This window comes from Sylvia atricapilla, chromosome 2 (genome assembly GCF_009819655.1).
Source record: "Sylvia atricapilla isolate bSylAtr1 chromosome 2, bSylAtr1.pri, whole genome shotgun sequence".
NCBI classification, from domain to species: domain Eukaryota; kingdom Metazoa; phylum Chordata; class Aves; order Passeriformes; family Sylviidae; genus Sylvia; species Sylvia atricapilla.
Window position 1 is genome coordinate 111,141,030 of NC_089141.1, and position 24,400 is coordinate 111,165,429.

Consider the following 24,400-nt stretch of genomic DNA (forward strand, 5'->3'; position numbering starts at 1 on the left):
AGGCTTTGGAGGGGCTCCACTGCAGGCAACATTTCTCAGCAGAGAAAAAAAAAACTTGAGGCATCTTGCTTGACTACAACAAGCCTGTGTGTTTCTTGCCCTGGCCACTGCCTGGAGTGGTGGAAAAACCTGAAGGTTTAAATCCCCCCTAAATGGCTTGTGCTGGCAGACACAGTAGAGCTGGATGCTGATGGATCCTGGCCAGATCTATCAACAGATAGATCAGCAGATCTAGCCAGAAAGTGAGCTTTAGGAATCATAGAATGATTTAGCTTGGAAAAAACCTCCAAGTGATTGAGCGACCCCTTAAGCGACCCCCACGTTGTCACCCAGCCCAGGCACTGAATATCACATCCAGGTCTTCCTTGGACACCCCCAGCCATGGGCACTCCAAACCTCCTGTTGTGGTTTGAAAAGAAACCAAGTGAGAGGCTCTAAGTCAGAAATAAAATTTAATGAGAAGAAAAGGGGGAAAAAAAAGTCAACAATAAAAAAAGAAAAAAACACTGACAGAGTCAGAATACAACCTGATTAGGGTGATGGAAGCAGTCCAGACGAGATGGTCTTCCTGAAGCAGAGCTCTCATAGAAAGGTCTGGTAGCTCCAGTCCTCTGGGAATCCAGGGGGTGAGGGCTGCTTCTACTGTCCCAAATCCCAGCTTATATCCAGGTGAGAATGCTTGGCTCCTCCCCGCGGGCGGAGCATCTCACAATGGGATGATGAGTCACACAGGAGGTCCTTGATGGCCCATTAAAGAGAGATAACCCACAGGAGGGAGTTCTCTGTGAGTCATGCACAAGGCATTGATGGGCCATTAGCTGAAGATGGTGATAGAACACATCCTAAACTACAACCCAGGACACCTCCCCGGGCAGCCCCTGCCAGAGTCTAATCCCCCTTTTTGTGAAGAAACTCCTCCTGATGTCCAACCTGAACCTTCCCTGGTGCATCCTGAGACCACGTCCTCTCATCCTGGAGCTCCGAACCTAAGTGAGGCTTGGATGGGGAGGCACAGGGTACATGGCCTGGGCTGGGGCAGACAGCCCACTGAGCTTCTGATGTGGCTTTTGTCCAGAGAAAGGCAACAAACTGGGGAAGGGTCTGGAGCAGAAGCCCTCTGAGGAGTGGCTGAGGGAGCTGTTCAGCCTGCAGGAAAGGAGCTCGGGGGTGATGATACTGCTCCCTACAACTCCCTGACAGGAGGGTGCAGCCAGCGGGAATCGGGCTCTCTCCTCAGGGAACAAGGGCCAGAGGGCAGGGAAATGACCTAAGCTGTGCCAGGGGAGGCTCAGGGCGGGCATCAGGAATAATTCCTTCACTGATGTGATTAAACATTGGGACGGGCTGCTCAGGGACGCGTGGACTCCCCATGCCTGGATGTGTCTAAAGAAACACTGAACGTGGCGTGTGGTCTGATGGACAAGGTGGTGTTGGATCACAGCTCGGACTGCGTGATCCTGGCGGTCTTTCCCAACCTAACCGATCCTGTGATTCTATTTCTGCCGGCCTCTCCGCCAGCCCGCTCCGTGCCCCGGGGACAGCGGGGAAACGCGGCGAGAGGCACCCGTGCGCTCCGCCACCCTCAGCGCGGCCATGGCCCGGGGAGCGGCCGCCGAGGGCCGCGGGGGCTCAGGCGCTGGGAGGGGACCCGGGTGGCGACACCGCGGGCGGTGGGACGGGGACACGGCAGGGCCACGGCCGGGCTCAGGGCCGGGCTCAGCGCCAGGGCCAGGCCGGCCCCGCCGCACTACACTTCCCGCCCTGCTCCGCGCCCGCCCGCGCCGGCTTCCGCTGGCGCGTGGTTTCCGGAGCGGATCGGAACCCGGAGCGCGGATCCGATCCGGGTCTGGCCATTCCCGGGGCAGGTAACGCCGGCTCCCCGCGCTCCTCCCGCCGCACCCCGCGCCCTCCCCGCCGCCCCCGCCCGGGACTCCCCTCGCCCGCTCCGCCGCGGCTCCTCCCGCCTCTCCCCGGGACTCGCGGCGGGGCCGGGGCGGGCGCGGCGGCCGCTCCGAGCGCTCCCGGGGCGGCGGCGGCGGCTGCGGCCCCACCGCCTCCTCCTCCGCCGCCGCCGCCTCCTCCAGGCCGCCTGTTCTTTGTTACAGCGGCCGGGAGGGCGGTAGCGAAGGGGGCGAGGCGGGTCCGAGGCAAAACCCGGCGGAGCCGCTCCCGGATCCCGGGCCGCGGCGGGCTCCCGGCGGCGGCGGCGCGGTCCCTGAGGGGCGATCCCCGCGGGCCCGGCCGGGCAGGGCAGGACCCGCCGCGGGGATGCGGGGACGGGAGCGGGGAGTGCCTCGGCTTGGCCGCAGGGGGTTGGGGATGGAGCCGGCAGCTCCCAGGTGCGAGGGCGTGATGCGGAGGGAAGAGGCTGGAAGGAGGAGGGAAGCGTGGGGATGCCGCGCTGCCCCGGCCGCTGCCCCGGGGGAGGGTGCGGTGGCAGCCCGGGGAGACAAAAGGAGGAGAGAGCCGCGGTCTGCGGGGCTTCTCCGCACACGGGGAATTTTCTGCAGTGGGGCTCGTTTTGTGCTCGGGGCCATTAAACTTTGCACGTAGTTTATTCACACGGCGGCGGGGAAGTGCTGGAAGGGCAGGTGGCACAGACCCCGCCAGCTGCTGCGTTGCTCCATGTCCCCCTGACTGGCCTAGAAATCATCTCGCTCATCAACAATAATTGATAGAATGGCCCTAATTTTATTTTTTAAAGAAGTACAAGGCCTCACTTATAGTTTGTTCTGCAATTCCTTTGAGCGGTAGCATGAACAAGTTTTTTACTACACCACGAGGAAAATGCGTTTTTACGCACATCCTTCCGCATATGTGCGGCACCCATGTGCTTGTGTTCTCAAGTTATCCACACTCAGGGCAGCCCATTCTCAGACTGAAGAAAGGGTAACTTTAATTCTACCTTGTTGATCAATAAGTTCAAACACAGATTTTCAGGCATTCCGTTAATTTTTCTGACCTACTTTTTATTTTTTTTTAAAAAATCCATTAGCAAGATCAGAACGGCTCAGCTTAGCACTTGAGCCTGATTCCTTTCTTCAGCAGTTTATAAAGGGAAAGTGTGATTTTTACATCACTTCTTAAATTTTTACAGCTCAGGTGGTTCCCTGACAGTATCTTTGCACATCATGGGCTGCAAGCAGATACCTGTGATGCTGAAGCCCCTCAGTGTCTCCATTTGGGTTCCAGATATGCTCAGAAGCCTGTGTTGCAGCTTGAATTTTTTGTGCATAGCTGTGTGGCTCTACTCTCAGGCATAAAATCACTCCTCTAATTATACAAGCCAAAAAAATGTGGTTTTCTTCTCTTTTCTTGCCATCAGAATTAGGCTTTGTACCTGGTCTAATTTCCTCTGTGTGGCTTTTCTCCTGATTGTTGACTGCTAATGATTGCTCTCTGTTTTATGTAAAAAAAAAAAAATACCTGGAACTTCCAGAAGCTTTGATTATCCCTGCAAGACAAGAACAGAATTAGGAGCAGTGGGATGAGTGACTTCATGGAGTATTTTTCTGTTACAAATGTTTGAAAAGAAGAAAAGAAAAAAAAATTAAAAACCCAGACGTGGCCCGTAGCAACAGCAGGGCAAAAAACAATTCTGAAGTCTGCCTTCGGTGCCATCATGTGAGTGGCACATCGTGACTCTGTTTACCAGCCGGAGCGGGGTGGCATCGTGTGGTTTATTTCAAAAACCTCCTGGGAAACAGAGCTGAGCTCAGGGGAGGAGGATTTTTACAGCAGGGTGAGGGGCGTGTAGATCAGAATTGTAAAGCAGGAGCCCGTGTTTGTCTGTTTGTGTGTTTGGGGTGAGGAGGGGAGGTGCAGTCCTTGCTGCGGGGTGGGAACTGCGCTAATGCAGATCCCCGAAGCTGCTGAGGCACCTGCGAGGGCCCTTCACGCCTCCTCCCCATCACCTTGAGCAACGCTGATGGTTCCTCCGCCCCTTTGCTGCTATTCTCATCTGGAGGCCCCTGGAACAACTTCTTGGAGCTGTATAATGTCACCTGTCCCCAGTCTGCTGTTTGCCAAGGATGTGACACAGCAGCGAACTGGAGAGTGGATGACTTTGGTGATGTGGCTGCTCTGTGCCCCTGAAACATTGGTCAAGGCCATTATTTGTTAATTCTGCCACATTTAGGATTACAGTCTTGTCAGGACACAAACTATCTAGAAAAGGCTGGGCATACTCCTCTTGAAATAGTGCAGAGCATCCCAAAAAATGCTGGTTAAAAAGCAGATCAAACCATTTTTGACATCAACTTAACGCCCCTTCTTTAGCAGCGTTGTGCTCCCCTGAATACCTGTTGCATCGTTCACCTTGCTTTCAGGATAAGAGCTTGTGGGGAGATTTCCTGAATGGCTGTTTGTGCTCAGCACTGGGCTTTTGTATAAATGTTTGTTCTGTTATTTGAGCTTAGTCCCCAAAAGTTGCAACCCCAAAAACTTGTGCCTCGGGTGGGGAGTGTTTTCCCCTTACAGCAGTGAGTGTTAGGAGGGGATCCTGCTGCAGACAGGAGTTGGGGAGGACAGTGCTTGAAGCTTCCTGATCCTGTGTAGTGGCTGTGCTCCCATATTTCTGGCTTGGCTTTTTGTTGCTGCAGTAGCAAATGCTTTTATCTATTTTCACACAGGGCTCTGCGAGTGTGGTGTGTCATGTTTCCTCTCTCTCTCACAGATTCAGACTCCTTCCTGTCCTCTTTTTGGCCAGTGCACTTGCTGGTTTGCAGCCTCACCTCTCTCAGTCTTGGGTCATGATCCTTGTGTTGCTTTCCCTCTCTTCTGGGGCATTGGGAAAAGCTTATTTGAGGAGGAGAGTGCTTTTTTGAGTAGAAAAGAGAAAAACTCTCTTCTAGGTCCTGCTTGGGTTGTGGGTTTAGCCATGCATAATCAGCCTTTTTCCCAACCATAATTTAATTGTTGAGGAGCAATAGTGTTCATGCAAGTTTTTAATATAGACTGACACTAATGAAGTGAATGTAGATTAACCTTATTTAACTGTGAAATCAAATTGTCCAGTTACCATTTCTTGGAAGGCCAGTGACAGAGGATTTTATTTCCCCAGGTTTTCTGGTGCTCAGTACCACAATATACCTTTGCCTCTGGAAGAGATCTCTGGCTGTATCTGCAGTTTTTAGGTTTTTATGATTACTGTATTTATTAAATAAGTAATCTGCCTTTCAGAGATACTTCTTTTTTTTTAAGTTCCGTAAAATACTGCACTGGGCCTTGTTCCTGCAGTGGTTACTGCTGACCTGGATTGTCCTCCAGCCCTGAGGCTCCACAGGAGCTTTTCAGCAGGGGGTGCAGGAGTGGCTGGAGGTTTGTCAGAGATGGGGAACATCAGGAGACAGCATTTCCTCACAGAGAAATGCCTGAGAACCCACAGACACTGAGGATTCCTTGGTAGTGATGTCTGCAACACATGTAATGACACAGCATTAAAAGGGGGCCTTTTAACAACTTTATTTTATTTAATTTCCATTGGTGCTCCTGCAGGGGCATTATTGTGTTTGGGTGGGCTCGGGGTCAGTCAGCATCATTACTTCACAAAGGGGTGTTCATATGATACAGAAAGTAAAAGTCGATTCAGAACTAACTTTGTCTTTTGCATTTTGGCAGGTTTAAAAAAATGGCTGAAGATGGCAATGAGGAGATTATGTTTATTTGTAAGTATTAGGAAAAGGATCTAACTCTCACTGCGTGTGACTTGTCTACTCAGAAAGCTTGAAATTAAAGACTAAAGCAGCCTTTAGATTTTATTTAGAAAAATTGCTTTGTGTTAAGAAGGCTCAAACAGCTAATGGATGAATGGAGAGGAGGTTGTGTAATTTAAGCATAAACATTCTGATGCTGTTGGCAAACACACAATGAAACCTCTGAATGTGAGTTAGCAGCTCTTTCATGGCTGGAGTGAGTGAGATTGAAGGTCTAACCCTTTGTTTATACAACCAGCTCCAGCAGCCAGGGGTGTCTGGGGATAACTCTGACCTCTGGCCTGACTTGGGGATCTGCAGCTCCACAGCAGGGGCAGGCAGACTCCTCACTGTGTCACAACAAGGCCAGCTGGAGATGCACCAACTGCCCTGGCAGGTGTCACTGGTGCCATTCACTGCCTGTGCTTCCTGCTGTGCCCTCTGTGTAAGCCTGGGCTCTGTGACTGGGATCTGGGCTCCTTGGGATGCTGGTGGGTGAGGAGCTTGGCTGGCAGGCTTGGGTCTCACATTAATTAATCCTCTCCTTTGTCACCAGCCTGGACAGGCAGACCTGATGTCATGGTGGAAAAGAGTGAAGGATGTAGAGTCCTTGTGTGAGCACAGAGGGCCCAGATATTGTGGATCCAGTCAGGGCAGAGCAGAATGGTGCACAATGTTTTTGGATCCACAGTATTTTACCTCTGATGATTCCACAGCTGCATTTGTGGCAATTATCAGAAATTTTCCCCCTCCACCAGATTCCCTCAAAAATAGTGTTGACTGTAGTTTTACTGAGATACCAACAGTGGTTACCTTATCTTCCCCTTCATAAAAAGATTCTGGTGGACAGCAAAAAGAATGAGGATGTGATGCCATTCCTAATTACACAGAAGGTGTCACACAACATGATTTTCTCCCTTCCAGTGGGGCTGTGGTCTCTGAGTCTTGAGCTTTTTCTTGTGCTCTCTGCAATTAGTTTTTCTCAAGGCATATGGGAGTTGCTTATATTCTGAAAAAGTGAGTTGCTATAAATCTCCCAATAATAACCATCCTTGAATATGTATTTCACAGGCAAGAGAATTTTGGAATATTTTTTTAACTAAGTGTATGAATATAGTCTCTCTGGGGTATTCTATGATTATTCCCATATTTGTTTTTGTGCTTCTCCTGTGGCTGTAATCTCTTGAAAGTGTCACATATGCTGAGTGTAACAGCTTTGGGAATTGGCTGCTGTAGGACATCCCCTGGATATTGAGCTGTGCCACACAATGTCATCGTCATATTCCCCTGGCTTTGGTCATTCCTCTGCAAAGGAGTGAGAGGAATGAATGCCTTATTCCTGCCTGTAGTTGTGGGCAGTGCTGTCTGCACCTTTCAGAGGTTTATCTTTGCAGAAGTGAGGAGTGCCCTGATGCAGTCAGGAGATAAGGAAAATTACAAAGTGCTTTTTCCTTTGGACAGCAAAGCCTGTTGGAGAAGTTGTTACTCAGGCTATTCCTTCCTGTCCCCTTGGTTGTGACAACCCTTTGTGGATGACAGTCCATTTCTTTTCAGCAATCAGGTTTACACATTCCTCTGTGGCTCCTCTGCTCTCTCTGGTTTGGGAAATCTGCTTTTAGCCTGGATTATTTCAGGAATATTAAGGGCAGCCTGGGCTACAGGCACACCTGGAGCAGAGGAATGGTGGAACAGTAAACAGGACAGCTGTAGGCTGAGTGTTGGTGCTGCTGCTCTGTGAGTAGCATTTGCCCATGGATCCTTCCCTCTGGTACAATAACTCTGGTGCTGTACAGCAAGACCAGGCTGGGAAATTCCTTCTGCTGAGAAATGATGTGAAGGGCTGTTTGTTTCATTCCTTGGCTCTTTAGAAGGCAGCACAAGCACAAACAGCTCAACAGGAGGCGGTGACCAGGCTTGAGGGTAGCACAAATATAGGTAGTCAAATATATCTATTTTCTCACTGCTAAGCTGGTTTTATCGCCAGAAGAAATGTGAAAAGTCTCTTTGTTTTAAAAGTCCTTTTATTCACTGAGGTGAATACCTGGAAGAAGCTTCTAGTTAGGAACACAGAGTAGCTTTGCCAGAGGGGATATACCTTGGAATAACTTGGCTTTTGTCACGTTCTCCAAAAATAAAAAGGTGTAATGACCCTCTACTTCACACCTTTTCTGGGGTTTCCTGACTTGCCCTCGTAGGCTGGAGCTCAGATGCAAAAGGCAGCACGGCAATATAACCCCTGTGTGATGATCTTTCCCGAAGCTTTGTCAGCTGCTGACCAGGCAGGGCAGTTTGACAGCTATTTTTTTCCCGGTGAAGCAAATGTATAAGCATTTGCAATCCTGTTAAGTTAGCTTATTTTAGAAAGCCTCAAATTATCCTCGTCTGAAAATTGTTTCTTAGGAGCCCACTCAGTTCTGGGTAATTTACAGCCACTTAAACTAAAAGTTAATTTAGCTAAGCTGACGGTGAAGGAGGTGGCTGGAGTGTGTTGTGCTGACTTGTCTGGAAAGGCACCAGGAGGTGCCTTGGAGGTGTCTGTCCTGCCCCGTGGGTGAGGAGTGTGTGTGACCAGAGCTGGGCTCCAGGACAAGCTGGTGCCCTGCTGAGCCCTGGGCCAGTTCTGCTGCTGCTTCTGGGTTTGTGCCTCCTGTCTCTGGAAGCACCAAGCTGCCCGAGCTGTTCTTGACAGCTCCTGGGGAAGGCAGTGATGTGGTTTTCTTTAGCTGCTACGTGTTGCAGCACTTTTATCTGAAGAATAATGCCATCTTTAAGCAGAGTATCTACTGTGGGTGTAAGGCATTAAACAATTGTCTCCTGATGGCACTGATCACAGCGTGTGTTATCTCACCTGTGCAGGGGCCTGCTATCAGCTTAGTGTTCAATTATTCATGTTCTTTTGAGCGATATAAATAAACATCTGCCTCTCTACGTGTGCATTTTGCCTGGTGCTAGGTTTCCCTTGAAAGAGGGAGGAAACTTATCTTCCAAAAGTGTTTGCCACCAACCTTTTCTGTCTGGTTCCTTGCAGGGTGTGAGGACTGTGGGCAGTACCATGATTCAGAGTGTCCTGAGATGGGCCCAGTGGTGACAGTCAAAGACTCCTTTGTGTTGAGCAGGGCAAGGTAAGAAATGTTTGTGTTGATCCTGACTAACCCAACGCCCGTGTCAGTCCTTTAAAACATATTTGCTGTTCAGTGGATGTCACGCTGACAGCTGGAAACTGAAGTCCCAGAGGATGACAGAAGTCTATGGAAAGCACATGGCTTTGATTAAATAGAAAAACTTAAGTGCTGCACTGAATTGAAGCCAAAAAAAATAACTTGCTGCTCCATCAGGACTCGGTTTCTTTGCTGAGATTTCTGGCAAGAAATCAGGTGGTGCCAGATGGGGTGATGGCTTCTGTCGTGGTTGAGTACCTGCCACTTTCATCCCCCTTAGACACACCAGATTCATTTCAGAGAAGTGTGTGAGGATTTCTCATTCATGTGTATGAACTCTGTCATTCCTCCTCTTAGGAGCAAAACAAGTTGTTCTCATTATTGTGGGTCTTTGCAAACCATTAGGGGTAATAGTTCTGTCAGCAAATCTGTGACAGCGCAGCAGCAACACTCGTGTTTGCCAAAAGAAACAAATAGACTCAATCTAGTTGGGGGAAAACAACACTGAGTAGTGATTTTTACAGGGAAAGACAATCAGGCACTGTCAGCAAAATGCATATTAAGGTGTAGAATGTAAGGAAAAGAACCAACCATTGTGAAGATGTAGTACAGATCCAAAAAGGGAAGTGTTCAGATGGCTTCATGTGTTATATATAATGTGTGCAGGGCTTCCATATTTCTTCTTGGGAAGTCACAGGCAGAAAAGAGGCACGTGGGCAGCAAGTCTGGCACATCCTGGCTGTGTAGGCTGTGCTGTGTATTCCCAGCATCTTTTTATAACAAATACTGATGTGCTGGATCTGCCACAACCCCTTGGCCAGGGCAGGATGCTCCTGATTTCCCACCGAGTACAGCAGGTCCACCTGATTTTCTGGGCCTTCCCAGAAGAGGAATTTCCCTCCAGTTCCTGCCAGGGACTTCCTTCCTGTGCCTGGAAACTGCCCTGGATGATCCTCTCCAGCAGCTGTTTATGGTTAACAGCCCTGACATTACAGGTACTGGAAAGTAATTTAAAAATACCCTTTGGAATAATAGAAGCTGGTGAGGGAAGTGCTTTTATTATAAACAAAAATTGGGTAGTGCAGTAAGTCTCTAGCCTGTACTGCACACATTCAGTGAAAAGCTACTATTTCCTTCCCTTTTTTCTATTTTTTAACTTGCACTTTAGTGCCCAGATGTTCCAACTGGGAATGTTTGAAAATATGGTGCATGCACTGGTTTTCAATCTCCTTTTGACATGTAAATGCTAAATTTTCCCTAGTGTAAGTGTGGGCTGCAGGACTGTGGACTTGAAAGCAGAATTTAAAATTGACTTTTTTATAGATAAATGTATTTATTTTCCTGAAGAGTTTTCAGCTGAAGTCAAGTAAGATAAGAAAAGGAAAGAAGCAATTTAATTGCAGCCTTTGCATCTGCGGAGCAGTAGCTGAAAGTGAGTTATCTGAGGTTGAGGGCAAGTTTAACCACAGACTGGATATGAGTCCTTTAAAAACAGTCTACTTACTTCACCATGTTAAGTTGTGCCCTCTGTCTCACTGAAAAGATAAAATGGAGGTTTGATGGTTGGAAAAGAAGTGTCGAGAAACATCTGAACTTCTCGAACTCTGCTTATTGTATGTTTCAAACTAAAAGTACTTTTCTTCATTTGCTTATCACTATGATTGCAATCTTTTTGTATTTCTCTTTATCTAGGCAGTAAAGCAGTTCTGCCAGTGTCAGCCTCTACAGGGTAGTCAGTACCCTCCTGTCTGATTATTTTTAGCTTTTCATCTGTTAGCACAGACCTGAAAAAACAGGATTGCATTTGGTCTCTAAAACCAATCCAGTGGGGCCAGTTGTGAATTTTTTGGGAAGATGTTCTCTGTGTATTATGTAGTAGATTAACATTAATTAATAGTACATTAACAGTATTTACTACATGTAGTTCTTCTCCAGAAGCATGTTTGAGAAAAGAGAGAGGCTGGGGGCACAGAAACACTTGTGTTTAATGCTGACTTCTTTCTTCCATGGGTTCCTGCAGTGCATAACTATTACTGAACGAGGTGGTGCTCAGCCAAAGGTTGAACTTGCTGATCTCAGAAATCTCTTCCAACCTAATCAGTGCTGTGATTTTTTTTTTTAAAATCAATTCTCTCTTAAATTTCTAGATCATCTCTGCCTTCTAATTTGGAGATAAGACAACTGGAGGATGGGACTGAAGGAGTGTTTGCTCTGACTCAGCTGGTGAAACGTACCCAGTTTGGCCCCTTTGAATCCAAGAGAGTTCTCAAGCTGGAGAAAGAATCAGTTTTTCCCCTGAAGGTAAGAAACAGAATTTGTAAAGCAATAAATAGCAAGGAGTCAGTTTTACCTGTGGTGAATTAATGCTGTGTAGCACCATGGAAACAAAGATATTGATTGAAGGGGGCTTATTTGGAACATTTTTTAGGTGTGGCCTGTCAGAGATGAGCTAAACAAATACTCTCTGGGCAAGGAACAGAAGAACCAAACTAGAAGCTCAGTTCTTTTAATGAGTCTTCAATTTGATTAAATTTGCCTAATGAGCCACATATGCATTAGGTTTATGGAACATGCAGAATAAGTGGGGTTTTTTTTCTGTCTTGCATTTGTTTTATTCCTCTCTTGACAAGCTTTGGTAGGAAAAATGCTGCATTAAGAATGGAATTCAGTCTTGGTTTCCACTAATACCTAACTCAGAAGTAAAGATTTAGAAATGTGCCTTGGGCTGACGGCTCTTTGGATACCCTTACACTGAGGTGTGCAGTAATTTTTTTGGGGAATTGGTGGCTATAGCAAAAATTCTTGGGATGATTTTGTTCATTTTGTTCCCATCTTGCTCATCTGAAGGTGTGAGTAAGTGAAAGATGCCTGATGCCAGACTTGAGGCTTGCTTCATCCCTGACGACCACTGAAAAGAAACCACTGCAAAAACAGAAAATAATATAATTTTTCCTTAACTTTGTGTCACTCCTCAAGGTTTTTACATGCACATTTTTCCTTGGCAGGTGTTCCAGAAGGAAGGGCCCCTGGTGTATTTTGACACCACCAACGAAGATGATTGCAACTGGATGATGATGGTGCGCCCAGCCACTGAGCACGAGCATCAAAACTTAACTGCCTTCCAGCATGACAATGACATTTACTTCACCACCTGCCAGGACATCCCCCCGGGGACTGAGCTGCGAGTGTGGTATGCAGCTTTTTACGCCAAAAAAATGGAAAAGCCAGTGCTGAAGCAGGTCACTAGTGTTGCCAATGGTATGTGTGGGGGCCTTTCTTCCTTCCTAAGGGCCCAGTGCTGGCAGGGGCTGATAGTCCCTGCCTCTTGGAGTTGACAGGGCTGTTTATCCAGTAGGCTCTTATCCTGCAGAGTCAGGCCAGCCTGCACACGTGGGTGCCCTGCAAGAGGAAAGGGTAGATTCTTCACCATGATACAGCCAGGTTTTTTTAAAAAACAGGTGGCCTGGTTAATGGTTCAGCCTCTTCAGAGTGGACAAACTGGATAAATAGTCCTTAACTAAAGATTTGGTGGTTGTATCAAAAGCATTTCCGAGTAGATCAGCAAAGTAAATCAATTATCAGAGAAATCTGTTTGCTAAAGAAGCCGTTCTTCGGTTGCAGTAAAAATGGTTTGGTTTTGCACAGAACCATTACACAGTTCTAAAAAATGGGATTTGTCTTAAGCAGCCTCAAAATGAGACCTACTAGAGCAAGATCCACGTGGCTGTGCATTGGGAAGAAGGGCAGCTGGTATTTTAGAGTCTGAATTAGAATTGCCACAAGTTCCAGTGGTTTCCCCTTTGTTTTCTCCTACTTTTCCATTTGTACAGCTGAAGGGCAAGATCCTTTAGCATTGCAAGGGTGTTTTCTTCCTGCTCTTGAGCTGGGAGTACTCCCTGGATGTTATTACTGCTCTGCTGGGTATAATTTGGGGTGACAGATTTGGGGAGAGGCTACTGCCACCAGTGTCAGCTTTATGGCTGCCCTTGATCCTAAGCAGAGTCTCAAGTGCTACAGCTGAAATGTTTCTGAACTCTGAGATATTTCCAGTTGGTATTAACTGAGAGGTTTCCTCTTTTCCCTCTTTAGTTTAACCTGTTCATGTGTTTTTGTGGGGTTATGAGTATTTAAAAGTACTGTTGAAGTATTTACTGCTCTCTCTGTTCAGCCCTTCACAGTACACTCCATAACATTCAAGGCACAGTGGGAGAGATTCAGGCCTAAGAATGGTTAAAATGTCACATGAGAATGTTATTTGCAGGCCTGTTAGAGAATAAAACTTTCTGACTCTGGTTACTGCCCTCAGCACAGAGCAAGAGTCAAAGGGTCTGGGCAGTAAAGAAGAACTCTTTTTTCCTCTTCACAGATACGTCCTTGGCAGCAGTGGAATCTGATAAAGAGGGGAATAATAAGGTCTTTTCAAAACCTTCATCTGCTGTCTTACCTCATAAGAAAACCAAGAAATCCAGCATGCTAGCAGCTGATCCAGCAGGTATGCAAAATTACAGTGCTCTTAAGGGAGATAGAGGACAGATACAGGTCTGCAGAGCTGTGAGGTGTAACACTCCTACACATGTATTATGGATATATAACTTCTGGCAAATACTAATTTAGAGAGGATTTGAAAGCCTGAATTTTTTTTTTTTTTTCAATTTCATGGGCACAGTGCTGAAAGTACATACACAGGTGAAAAAGTGACAGAGGGGCCAATAAACTTTTAAGCAGATTATTTTCATGAAAACCACAAGTGCTCCTGACTTTGGAGGTGGTTAGTGGTGGGGTGGGGGCAATCCCCAAGAAAATATTCATTCTGCCTGTGCAGAGTGTAGTAATTCAAATGATCAGGCCAAGTTCTAAAAAAACACATTTCAGATGTTTGGAAATGACAGGAACACTGGCAATCCCCAAATCACAATAATATCACAGTATATGCCACTATTAGAGTTCAGATTGTTCTAAATTACAGAAACTCAAATTTAAATAAACTTATAAGCAATACATACCCTCTTGGCAAAGAACATTTGACTGAGGAAATATCTGGTACTGTCCCAAGAACTCTGTCCCAAGGATTCATTATGAAGCAGTGCTCCCCCAATCTCTGCTAAGTGGAACAGTGAAATTAAGAACCCATTTAACACAAATTTCAAAAAGTACACTCAGAGTACACAAGATCAAAAGAAAACCATTCTAGGTCTGCTCTTTGAGGAGTTATTTTCCTAAATTTTTCTTGTTAATAGTAAAAGTAGCCAGGAGGAAAGGAGGGGAGTTGTGGTAGACGTGTACAGAGCAGTTGATCAGAGGATCCATTTGTCAGCTTGTGTTCCGTCACAGCTAAACTCTGAAGCTGACTGGAGAGTTTTCTTTCAGTTTGGCATTATTGATTTTTCCAGAGGTAAAATGAAGAATTGGAACAGCCCTTCCTCCATCCTTCACCCTACTGCCTAACAATCCAACTTCAGTAGAAACAAAATGCTGCCTGTTGTATTTTGGGAACCCTGAGGTGTTCCCACTGATGTAGTGTTTCAGTGCTTCCAAAACAAAATTTTCTTCTTTTGATTCTGTTTGCCTGAAGTCATACCAAGCAGTTGTCAGCTGTCAGATCCTTGGTTCCAAGCCAGCCAGGTTGCCCTGCAGCTGCCCTGGAAGCCTAAGGAAGTGGGAACTTAAAAAGAACCTGCCTCTTCCTGACAAACCAGTGCAAGGTGCAAGGGAAGTGCAGAGTCAGGCACAATTAACTTACACAGCTTCTTAGTTTGCTGCTTTTGTCCTGTTGGACAGAACCCTCAAGAAGTTCTTTATGTAGCCTGTAAAGAAGGATTTTTTGTTGCTGTATTGCCAAGTCATTTCTTATTAATTTATTTATTTATTGCAGCATGGATGAGATCACACCTCTGTAGTGCAGTGTTGAGCGTATCTTGTAGCAGAGAACAGGCTCTGCCTCAGAGAATCCTTTATTTTGGTTTAAGAGGCCAACACTGAAAAGAAGGAAGAACTTTACTGTCTCTTTACAGATGAGGTCCTCAGGCAGAGAGAGATGAGCTGACATTTAGTGACCACCCAGGAAATCTGTGGTGAAAACTGAGGCACAGTTCAAATTCTTTGTGCTGCCATTCTGACTTATTCTGACTTCAGTGTCATCCTCCTCCTCTGCAGGAGGAGTCTTGTGCACTGTGGGATATTCAGCTTTTTGTGTGCCAAAAAAAATCTCTGAAGCGGTCCAGATTTATCAGATCCTCTTGACAAATTCAAATATATCATCTAAGGACTGAAATACAAAGGACTGTGAACAGAATAACTCTTCCTATTTTAATTCCGGTTTCATTTTTGTGCTCATTTCTTAATTTTCTTTACCTTTCTTGAGCTGATGTGTTAATTAAAGTATTAGTATGGTGATTTCATAGCACATCTAATTAATGAAACTGCTCAAACCCTGATTTTCATTGTCCTCACCATTACTTCCATTAATCCAAATGTTCCTACTCTGCAATGCCCTTCACAGAGAGCAAGGAGGTTTCTCCTGCCTCTGTCATCAGCTGACTTAGAAGAAGACTGGTAACTCTGGTTTTAAAAGTGCTAAAAATTGCTTTATGTCATGGCTTTTATGAACACAGTTCTTAAGAAAGTGATAAAGGAGCCCTCAAGATTTTACAGGGGCACTAACAGTCTCTCCTGGCATCATTTATATCTTCTGGTAGTTCAGCTCTTCATGTTTGGAGAATCCTGAAATCGTCCCCAGGGGGCTTCTTGCTGCTTAAATTGTACCTTGTGATACTCAGGGAGTTACTGCAAGATAAACAAAGCTACAGCGGTTTACCACCTTCCCATTTTCAAAGCTTTTCAGTATTTCTTGTTGTGATTTAGTGAACACTCCAGAGGGAAGTGGAACAGCAGAAGCAAAGCCCAACCAGTGGACGTGTAAAGTGTGTTCATCTGCTTTCCAAGAGCCCCAGCTGCTGACAGGTAGGAAGTGCTAGAAATCCATGGGAGAGCACTGAGACTCATCAGCAGGATTCTGCTCTTCCATAGCTTCACAGCCATGCTCCATCCATGGTGCAGTGAGATAAAAATTTTAAATTTTGTGTTCCTTTAAGGAAAGGAGCAGTAGGGAAGGTAGAACAGGGATGTTTTGGATGTTTTGACCATGGCAGCGTTCAGTCTCTGGACAAACTGTAATGTTGAATGTAGAAGAAATAAAACTGTGATCTAGATGGTAATGTGACTTGTCAGGACAATCAAGGATAGGGAGCTGCATGAACAGTGTCAAGGTCAGTAATGCCAGGTTATACTTCGTGATATTGTCCATCTGGTATTTATTGCACAGATTTAGTAAAGGTAATGAAGTACATATTTTTTCCTGCATTTCATTTGCAGCTATTTTATGCAGTTTTCAGAAGAACTTAAAATTATTCAGAAGCTTTGGCCATTTGATTAATCATTTTTGAAAAGGGCACTTAAGTCAGTAAATTACTTGGGCATTTGGAGAAACATACCCATTATTAGAATCACAAACCTTTTACTATGATATCAGCAAATCTCTTTAAAAAAATCAGTTATTGGGACTGTTTAATAAACAGTAGACTTTGATTTATGCAGGTATTGTGACTGCTTGTGAAATAATTTGAACTAAGTATCTGCAAAGTGAAATGTACCTGATAGATTGGCTTTCAGCTAGTTCCATTTTAAGGATAATTTCATCCTCATTCTCCTGTTCTTCCCTATCCACCCAGAGCACTTGCTGAGTCACCTGGAACAAGCCAAAGGTGCCCCCCCAAGCAGCCAAAATGATGCTGAGAAAGCAGAGAAAGCAGCAGAGGCTGTGCCAGCAGATCAACCAGTGGCAAGTGATGCAGCCAGTGCCAGCACAGACTCGAGGAGAAAGGCCAGGAGGGGAAGAAAAGCCAAAACAGCAAAAGCAGAAACACCTCTTGTCATTGATGAGGGGAAAGATTCTGCAGGTAAAACAGAAATGTAGAAAATGCTAAGGAATAGATCTGCTTATACATCTGTGACCATGCCTTTGCAGACAGGCCTAAAAAGCAGCAGAGACAAAATGGAGGTTTTTAGTTAAATCACTAAAGCTGCCAATTTACCAGTTTTGTTAGTTGTTTCTGAGGGCCTTGAAGGCAGCACCTACACTCAGTCATCTGCATTCTTCTGTGGTGGTTTGTAGAGAGCCCCAGAGAAACACAGGGGAGTGGTTATGAGAACTGCAAGAATGAACAGGAGGGGAAGCATCCTTCCTCTCAAGAGGACAAATCTTTCTCTCTCTACTTCAAGTTTAGTTTAGAAAGGGCTTTACCTTCCTTGAAGGGATGTTCTGATAGGAAATTTAATTATGCTTGGTCAACTGACCCTTCAGTATTAGCTTTGAAATGTAAGAAGTTAGAAAAAGGGGAGATGTCCCTGCCTGTGGCAGGGGGTTGAATTAGATTTCTAAAAATCCCTTCTAACCCATACTGTTCTATAATTCCTTGAATGTGTTTGTGGACAATTGATTTGTCCAGTGCCACATCTTGTTACAGATTTTGCATTTGAGGTTTTACTTGCAGCTGTCCACATTACTGCTGTATTTATTTCTTTGGTGTGTGTGCAGTGGAACGTGTTGCTGACGCTGTCACCGAGGTCCCTCCAGAGGAGGTGGCCCTGCCTCCAGCTCCAGAAGAGAGGATTATAGATCTGGTTTTAGGAAAGATGCCCAGCACCACAAACAACATCAGCTCAGTGACAAAGTAAGTGTTCTGGGATGCTGAATTTCCTCTTTGTTGTAGCTAAGGTGATGTAGCATGCAACAGTTCTGCTCAACTTCTGGGCCCACAGATGCTCTTTTTTATCAGCATAGAAATGTGTGATGCTGCTGCTGCTTCCAGAGGTGATTTTGAGTGCCACTTGTACACTGGTAGGGTTTAGGAACATAACATAAATGAAAACTTCTCTTTTCATCATGGTACTGCTTTTATTCAATGTGTTTCCAAAAGCCTCCTGCAGCTGCAAGGTGAAATTTACTCCCATTGAAAGTTAGTGATAAGACAGGCAAAGAGATTTTTTTTCTTTCAAAATATGTTAATCATTATTATTCAGTCTTGCTTGTCATCTTAGCTCATGAATGACTTCATGTTGATTTTGCATGTGATACTAGATTTGGAGCAATAGGAGGGGAAAACTTGAGTATAACAGAACCTCAGGGAGACTCTTAAATATCACATGATTAGTTCAGATTCTTTTATGTCTTTTGTCTTGGTAAAATTGGCCTTTTGAAAATTTTTGGCATAATAGAGCACTCAGTTTTTATGAATTAGCTAGTAATGGCATGTATTGAAGTCCTTAGCAGACACAGCACCATCAAAAAGGCATTTCAGCAGGTGGTTGTGCTGGGAAATGGCTCAGTGCTGCTTGGCACTTTGCTGCCCTCTGCCCAAACACAGCTTTTACATGGGGGCTGCCAAGCTTCCTAAACTGAGCTAGTGCTGATGTTTTCAGAGCAGAACAGATCCTTTCTGTTTCCTCTGAGGGGCCTGCAAAGGCAATCTCTGCTGCTGCTTTTTTGCCTCGTTGATTCTGAGTGAGGAAAATTTGGAGTGAGTGACATCTGCAGCTTCCAGGGGGTGGCTGGGGGGCACCTTGGAGCAGGCCCCCTCCCTACTGCCAGGAGCTGAGTTTAACACTCCTCTAACTTTTGCCAGCTGGTAGAACTCTGTACAACCTGTGGGATAGCTTTCAGTCCCTGCCTTTCTCTCTAATCCAGTAGGTTTGCTCATCACCAAAACACCATGTCCCTCAAAAGGAGTTTCATTCTCTCCAGTAGACACGGGATTCGGCGGAAGCTGATAAAGCAGCTGGGGGAGCACAAGAGGGTCTATCAGTGCAGCATCTGCAGTAAGATCTTCCAGAACAGCAGCAACCTCAGCAGGCACATCCGTTCTCATGGTGGGTTGGCTTTTCCCATGCCTGGGCATTGATTTTGTGTGTCTTGGTTCCACCTTTGAGTTAAACAATAGGGCTTGTTTTTAGCTATTGGAATAGCTATTTATAAGAAAACTGGTATTGCTTTTTTTCTTTCTTTTAACTCTCTATAGGAAACTGTTTTAATTTTTCAGATCAAAGCACGAGAAGATAATAGTGCAAAATTGAAGTTGGAAGTATTTAAAATTTGAATTAAGTACATCTTTTAAATGAGGGCAAGGATGTGATGTTTTTTCTAAAACTCTTACTGCCTTATATAGATACATAAATATTACTTTATTTATTACCTTATTTATATACATAAATATTACCCCCACCTTCACAAGCACATGGGTAACATAGCTGTGTAAACGTCAGGTGAGTGTTTTTCCACCTGTAATCTGCAGTTCTGTGTCCTATTCTAAGGGTTCCATGAAAAAAATCATCACTGAAAAAGGGTGGGGAAACTAATCCAAAATGTTGGAAATGGTTAAAATCCACTGGTTAGATCTTCTGAATTACTAAATTTTTCATCACCAGCCTGTTTGTTTGCAGTTGCATGTGCTTTGGTTTCCCTGCCTTGGCTGGAGTTGGTTATTATCAATCACTGACTACTTCCCTTTCATCTTCATTGATCCCCTCAGGTGACAAACTGTTTAAATGTGAGGAATGTGCAAAGCTGTTCAGCAGGAAGGAGAGCTTGAAGCAGCACGTTTCATACAAGCACAGCAGGAATGAAGTGAGTGGAAGGAGCTCTCAGGCTCTTGCAGGGTTTATGTGGAAAGGCACAGTGAGATTCCAGGTGTGAGCTGGGCAGCTCCATGTGAGCAGGTATCCCATGGGAGTGAGACAGGACAGAGAGGGGGTGCTGGCATCTTATCTTAGAATAATTATTGTAAGAATAGATGAATTTGAAAAGTGCTTTTGAGCATGTGCAAACCCTTTTTCTCTAGAAAATTGCTTTCAGGCATCACTTCCAGCAAGACAGGCTGGAATTAGCTGGACCTGCATGATACAGAGGTTAGAGGTTAGATTCCATTCTTGTTTGCTTGTCCTGTTTTATTTCTCCCCACTTTTCACCTTTAATGTGTGAGCTCTGCCTTTGAATGCTGCTGCCATAGAAATATTAAACACACCTATAGTGGCACCCTATTTGTGAAAATTTCCATTGTTTCTTGGGTCCTTAACTCTCAAGAGATTGTGCCAACACTTCTGGAAGAGGAGTCAGATCACATTTTGCTTCTCAGACATTCTGTGTCTGTGTTGGACCAGGGGAATATAGGGAGACAGCTACATCCACTCAGGAGCAAAATCTTTGGTGTTTTTAATAGCTCAGATATAGGAACATGGCAGGATGATACAACATCAGCATTTTGCACCGCTGTGTAGTTAAATGCCCTCTTGAAGGAATAAAAACTGGAGAGGACAGAAGACAGAGGAGGTGTTTGAGGTTTAGAATTTCTCTGTCAGGTGTGACTTGGCTTTTCCTGTTTGTGATCCTCAGGTGGACAGTGAGTACAGGTACAAGTGCACCACGTGTGAAAAGGCCTTTCGGATAGAGAGCGCACTGGAATTCCACAACTGCAGGACAGGTGAGGATGGATAACTGTTCCTCTGGCATCTCTGCTCCATCCTGGGAGGATGTCCCCAAATCCATCTCAGCAGAGAAACTACAAAAGGGGAGTAGAGATTTAGGTTTTTGTCATCATCACAAGAAGCAACCTGGTTTTTTTTTGATAAGAAGAGTGTAACCAATAATCTGTATATCAACACATCCACTTAGGAATTGGGTTTTTTTTAGTATCTCCTGCTCACCTGTGTAATATTCTCACTGGTGTTTCTTTTGTTCCACCTCACTCCTCTGAAACAGAGGAACTGGAAACAGGGCCAGTATTGGTGGTAATTTGCAGTTTTCTGGGATTACAGTTTTCTTCAGCTTTCTCCTGCTTTTTATTTGCACTAGTCTCTAAATGCTTTTTTCTTAGTATCACTCCAACCTGTCCTTTTCTCCTGTAGCCATCCCACTCATATTGTTTATGCTTTGATCTTATGCCCAGAAAATTACATCCTGCTTATTTTCATGGCCCCACAATAATGTTCAGTTCAGAATCACCCAGGTAATTGCCCTTAGAGCATAGTGATGGGTCACATGTTTAAAACCCAGTCCAACAGAAGAACCACCTGTCTCACCAGCATACAAAAGCTGTTTTCAGCTGTAAAGAGCTGCATGGTTTCTCTTGCTTACAGATGACAAGACATTCCAGTGTGAGATGTGTTTCAGATTCTTCTCTACAAACAGCAACCTGTCAAAACACAAGAAAAAGCACGGGGATAAGAAGTTTGCATGTGAGATCTGCAACAAGATGTTCTACAGGAAGGATGTCATGCTGGATCATCAAAGGCGGCACTTGGAAGGTAAATTTACTGCAGATCAACCTAATTATTTCTCTTGGAGCATCAGGGGAGGTGGGCAGGTTAAGGAATTCTTAAGTGTGCATTAGATTCTTCTGGATGGTGGCTGTCTTTTTTTAATTATCAGTTACCTGGTCAAGAGTTTCAAATTTCAGCAAAATGTGACATTTATGAAAGATGACAGTAGTGGGCCCAGAGCTATTAGCAGTCATGTGGAAGCTGCATGGCTTATTATGCAGCAGTTCAGACTGGCTGATTTTAATGATATATTTTTCTTTCTCTGCATCTTAATCTTCCTTTTTTAAAATTCATGTGGTAACTTGAAAATCTGAAGGCAGAGAGTTAACTTGCCCCATACAGCTGAGGGTGACTACTATATAAATACAGTGTCAGTGGCATGTTATCTTTGAAACACTTGAGAATATATGAAAAGGAGATTATGAGAGTTTGCTGTTCAAAATCTCAAGCATCTAAGGATATTACAGGTACTCAAAGACTGACTGGTACATTGCTCAACGTGTGTTAGAATGGGGTTAGTGACTTAGATAATAAAACCAAAAGAGATTTTTAAAAAAGCGGCCAGATTGTCTATTTTCTGTCATGAACCAGAGGACAGAGGGCTCTATGACCCTGGCAGTGTCTCATTTTCAGCTGTCACAGAAGAGCAGGAGCCTTCTGCCCTCCTGAAAGTAGCAGAGAAAGGTCTGAAATCCTCTCTGAGCATTACAGCTGATGCTGGATGGTTGCATCTCTCCTCAGAGACTTCCTCTCCTCTCTTTCTTAGGGAGGGTGAATTTCTGGGCCAGATACCAGACTGAAGTGCCAAGGCCTACCAGATCTGCCTGTTTCCTGGTGTTGACAAAAATATTTTTGACAAAAGTGTTTTCAGACACTTCACAGTTGATTTAACAACCCATAACACATCCCTTTGGCAGACTGCTTCTATATTCTTAAAAACACCCTTTTAATTTAGTAATCCGCTTTTTGTTAGCAATTAAATGCTGCATTGAGGCCCTTCCCAGTCTCCTCCTGAACAGGCCTGCAGGCTGGAGTGGAAAGCCATGGTTTATTTCTTGTTTTGTCTTTTTGATGGGGACTGTTGTGTTAAGGGGTGAGGCGTGTGAAGAGAGAAGACTTTGAGCACAGCACGGAGAACATGGTTCGCTACAAGAAGGAGCCCTCGGGGTGCCCCGTGTGTGGGAAGGTAGGAGCTTGTGCCAGGTGTGCCATGAGAGGCTCTGCATTGTAGCTCCAGGGGTGCTGCAGCTCAGCCCAGAGAGGAGAAAACTGAGGGGATCTATCAATCCATTTAAATATCTCCAGGGGAATGTCAGAGGATGATGCCAGACTCTTTTCGGTGGTGCTCAGCAATGGCATGAGGAGCAGTGGCCATCAAATAAAAAACAAGATGTTCCACCTCAACGTGGGGAAGAAATTCCTCACTTTGAGGGTGACAGAGATCTGGAACAGCTGCCCAGGGAGGGTGTGGAGTCCAGTCAGGACATTTCTCTTTAAACACCTGTAGCTCTATTTTTTATCCAAGCCCACTGTGGCCGTGGATGATGGGAGCTGTTAGCACAAAGATGAAAGTGCATTTCAGGCCTGAACTTTCCTCAGGACATGCAGCACAATGTAGAGTGTCACATGGCCACTGTGTGTGTCAGTGAAATCTCATAGCTTATGTTATTTAAAATGGAGTTTTTCTGGCTGGTTGTAAACAGCTGGAGTTGACTTGTGTGCATTGGGAATCGGCCTCTATGGGGAATAAAAGTCAATTCATGGCATAGTCATGGCATGGTTGCATTTGAATGCTCAACACTCACGATCTTCAGTCACTGTTGTCACAAGGAGTGTGGGTTTAACTTGTGATTTTATAAATGTTTAATAACTCATGGTGCAAATGCTTTGGGTGTTTCATATCAGCCAAAGTAGATTTTGTGGCTCTTATCTTTTTAGAGATAGATGGAACATTTGTGATTCAAAAGACACTTGTTTAAATATTTCAAATTCTGCTCTATGTAATTCTGCTGCAGCTTTTTTTGGAAGTCCACCCCTAGTGAATGGCTAGTTTCAGTCATTTCCTTGGAACTGTGCCATTCCACTGGATTTTGCCATGCCAGCAGTTTTGAGGCACACTGCTGGCTGGTGTTGACAGGAACTCCTTTATGTTTCTGGCCAGAATGAATAAAAAAAGACAATAAATGTGCTCAGTGCTCCTCATGGGATAGATTACAAAGAACTGTACCCCTGCTGGACATGGTTCAAAAACCTTTCCTTCCTTCTCTTTTCCTTTTAGGTGTTTTCATGTAGGAGCAATATGAACAAACACCTTCTGACACATGGAGACAAGAAATACACGTGTGAGATTTGTGGACGTAAATTTTTCAGGGTGGATGTGTTGAGAGATCATATTCATGTCCATTTTAAGGTATTGTGTTAGTAATCAGTTAGAGAAGGCAGGTTGTTATGCCAACACTGAATTGTAAGGAATTAAATAAATAGGGAATTGTGTCACTCAGTGGTGCTCATAAAGATGCTTTTATTGATGTAATATTGTACCAGTGGAGTCTCTTTAGATTAAAATTCCTTTTAAATGCAAAAAACCTAATTGTTTGAGTAAGATATCCCTTATGTGGTCATGGACAGAGAAACTCTGAATTGAATAAAGCAGGAGGATATTTTAAATAAATAATATTGCAGCAGTTAATGCAAAGCAGTCTGCATGGCAGCAATAGGTGACTTACTTTTTGAAGAAGTTTAATCTATTAAAACAAAATATTCTTTCCCACTCTACACAGGACATAGCCCTAATGGATGATCACCAGAGGGAAGAGTTCATTGGTAAAATTGGAATCTCATCAGAGGAAAATGATGACAACTCTGATGAAAGTGCAGATTCAGAGCCTCACAAGTATAGCTGCAAAAGGTGCCAGGTAGCTTTAAATACTTTCAAATTCACTTGCTTTGGGATGGGGGAGGGAGTGGAGGTGTCTATAAATCATTCAGATTTTTAAATATCATTAAGGGCTCTCAAAGAGGCCAGTTCTCAGGTCTGTCTTCTGCATTGCTGTTACCTCTAATCTGTGGCCTGAGGCTATTCCATAAGAATTGAGGTGGTGTCCAGTGAGGGGGATGATGAGCACTTAAAAAAAGGAAAGACAGATACATTCCCTTTTTCCTGTGAGGAAAATAACAAGC

The 24,400-nt window shown here is 44.8% G+C and overlaps 1 protein-coding gene across 6 annotated transcripts in view; it reads left to right on the top strand.

Annotated features, from left to right (window-relative positions):
- The first annotated feature begins 1,803 nt into the window (after positions 1-1,803).
- The window catches only part of PRDM15 (PR/SET domain 15), a 32,104-nt gene continuing 9,507 nt past the window's right edge, over positions 1,804-24,400 (top strand). For 2 of the 6 annotated variants that reach the window (XM_066314142.1, XM_066314143.1), the window contains exons 1-16: positions 1,804-1,865; positions 5,620-5,666; positions 8,722-8,815; positions 10,999-11,152; positions 11,857-12,109; positions 13,218-13,343; positions 15,713-15,811; positions 16,579-16,806; positions 17,445-17,580; positions 18,594-18,775; positions 19,435-19,529; positions 20,295-20,382; positions 21,038-21,205; positions 22,312-22,406; positions 23,499-23,630; positions 24,001-24,135. In XM_066314142.1, the coding sequence (XP_066170239.1) occupies positions 5,630-5,666; positions 8,722-8,815; positions 10,999-11,152; positions 11,857-12,109; positions 13,218-13,343; positions 15,713-15,811; positions 16,579-16,806; positions 17,445-17,580; positions 18,594-18,775; positions 19,435-19,529; positions 20,295-20,382; positions 21,038-21,205; positions 22,312-22,406; positions 23,499-23,630; positions 24,001-24,135 (2,022 nt within the window). In that variant the 5' untranslated portion in view covers positions 1,804-1,865; positions 5,620-5,629. The remainder of the gene's footprint in view (positions 1,866-5,619; positions 5,667-8,721; positions 8,816-10,998; positions 11,153-11,856; positions 12,110-13,217; positions 13,344-15,712; positions 15,812-16,578; positions 16,807-17,444; positions 17,581-18,593; positions 18,776-19,434; positions 19,530-20,294; positions 20,383-21,037; positions 21,206-22,311; positions 22,407-23,498; positions 23,631-24,000; positions 24,136-24,400) is intronic. The other 4 variants (XM_066314144.1, XM_066314146.1, XM_066314147.1 and 1 more) reach the window with 4 other exon arrangements.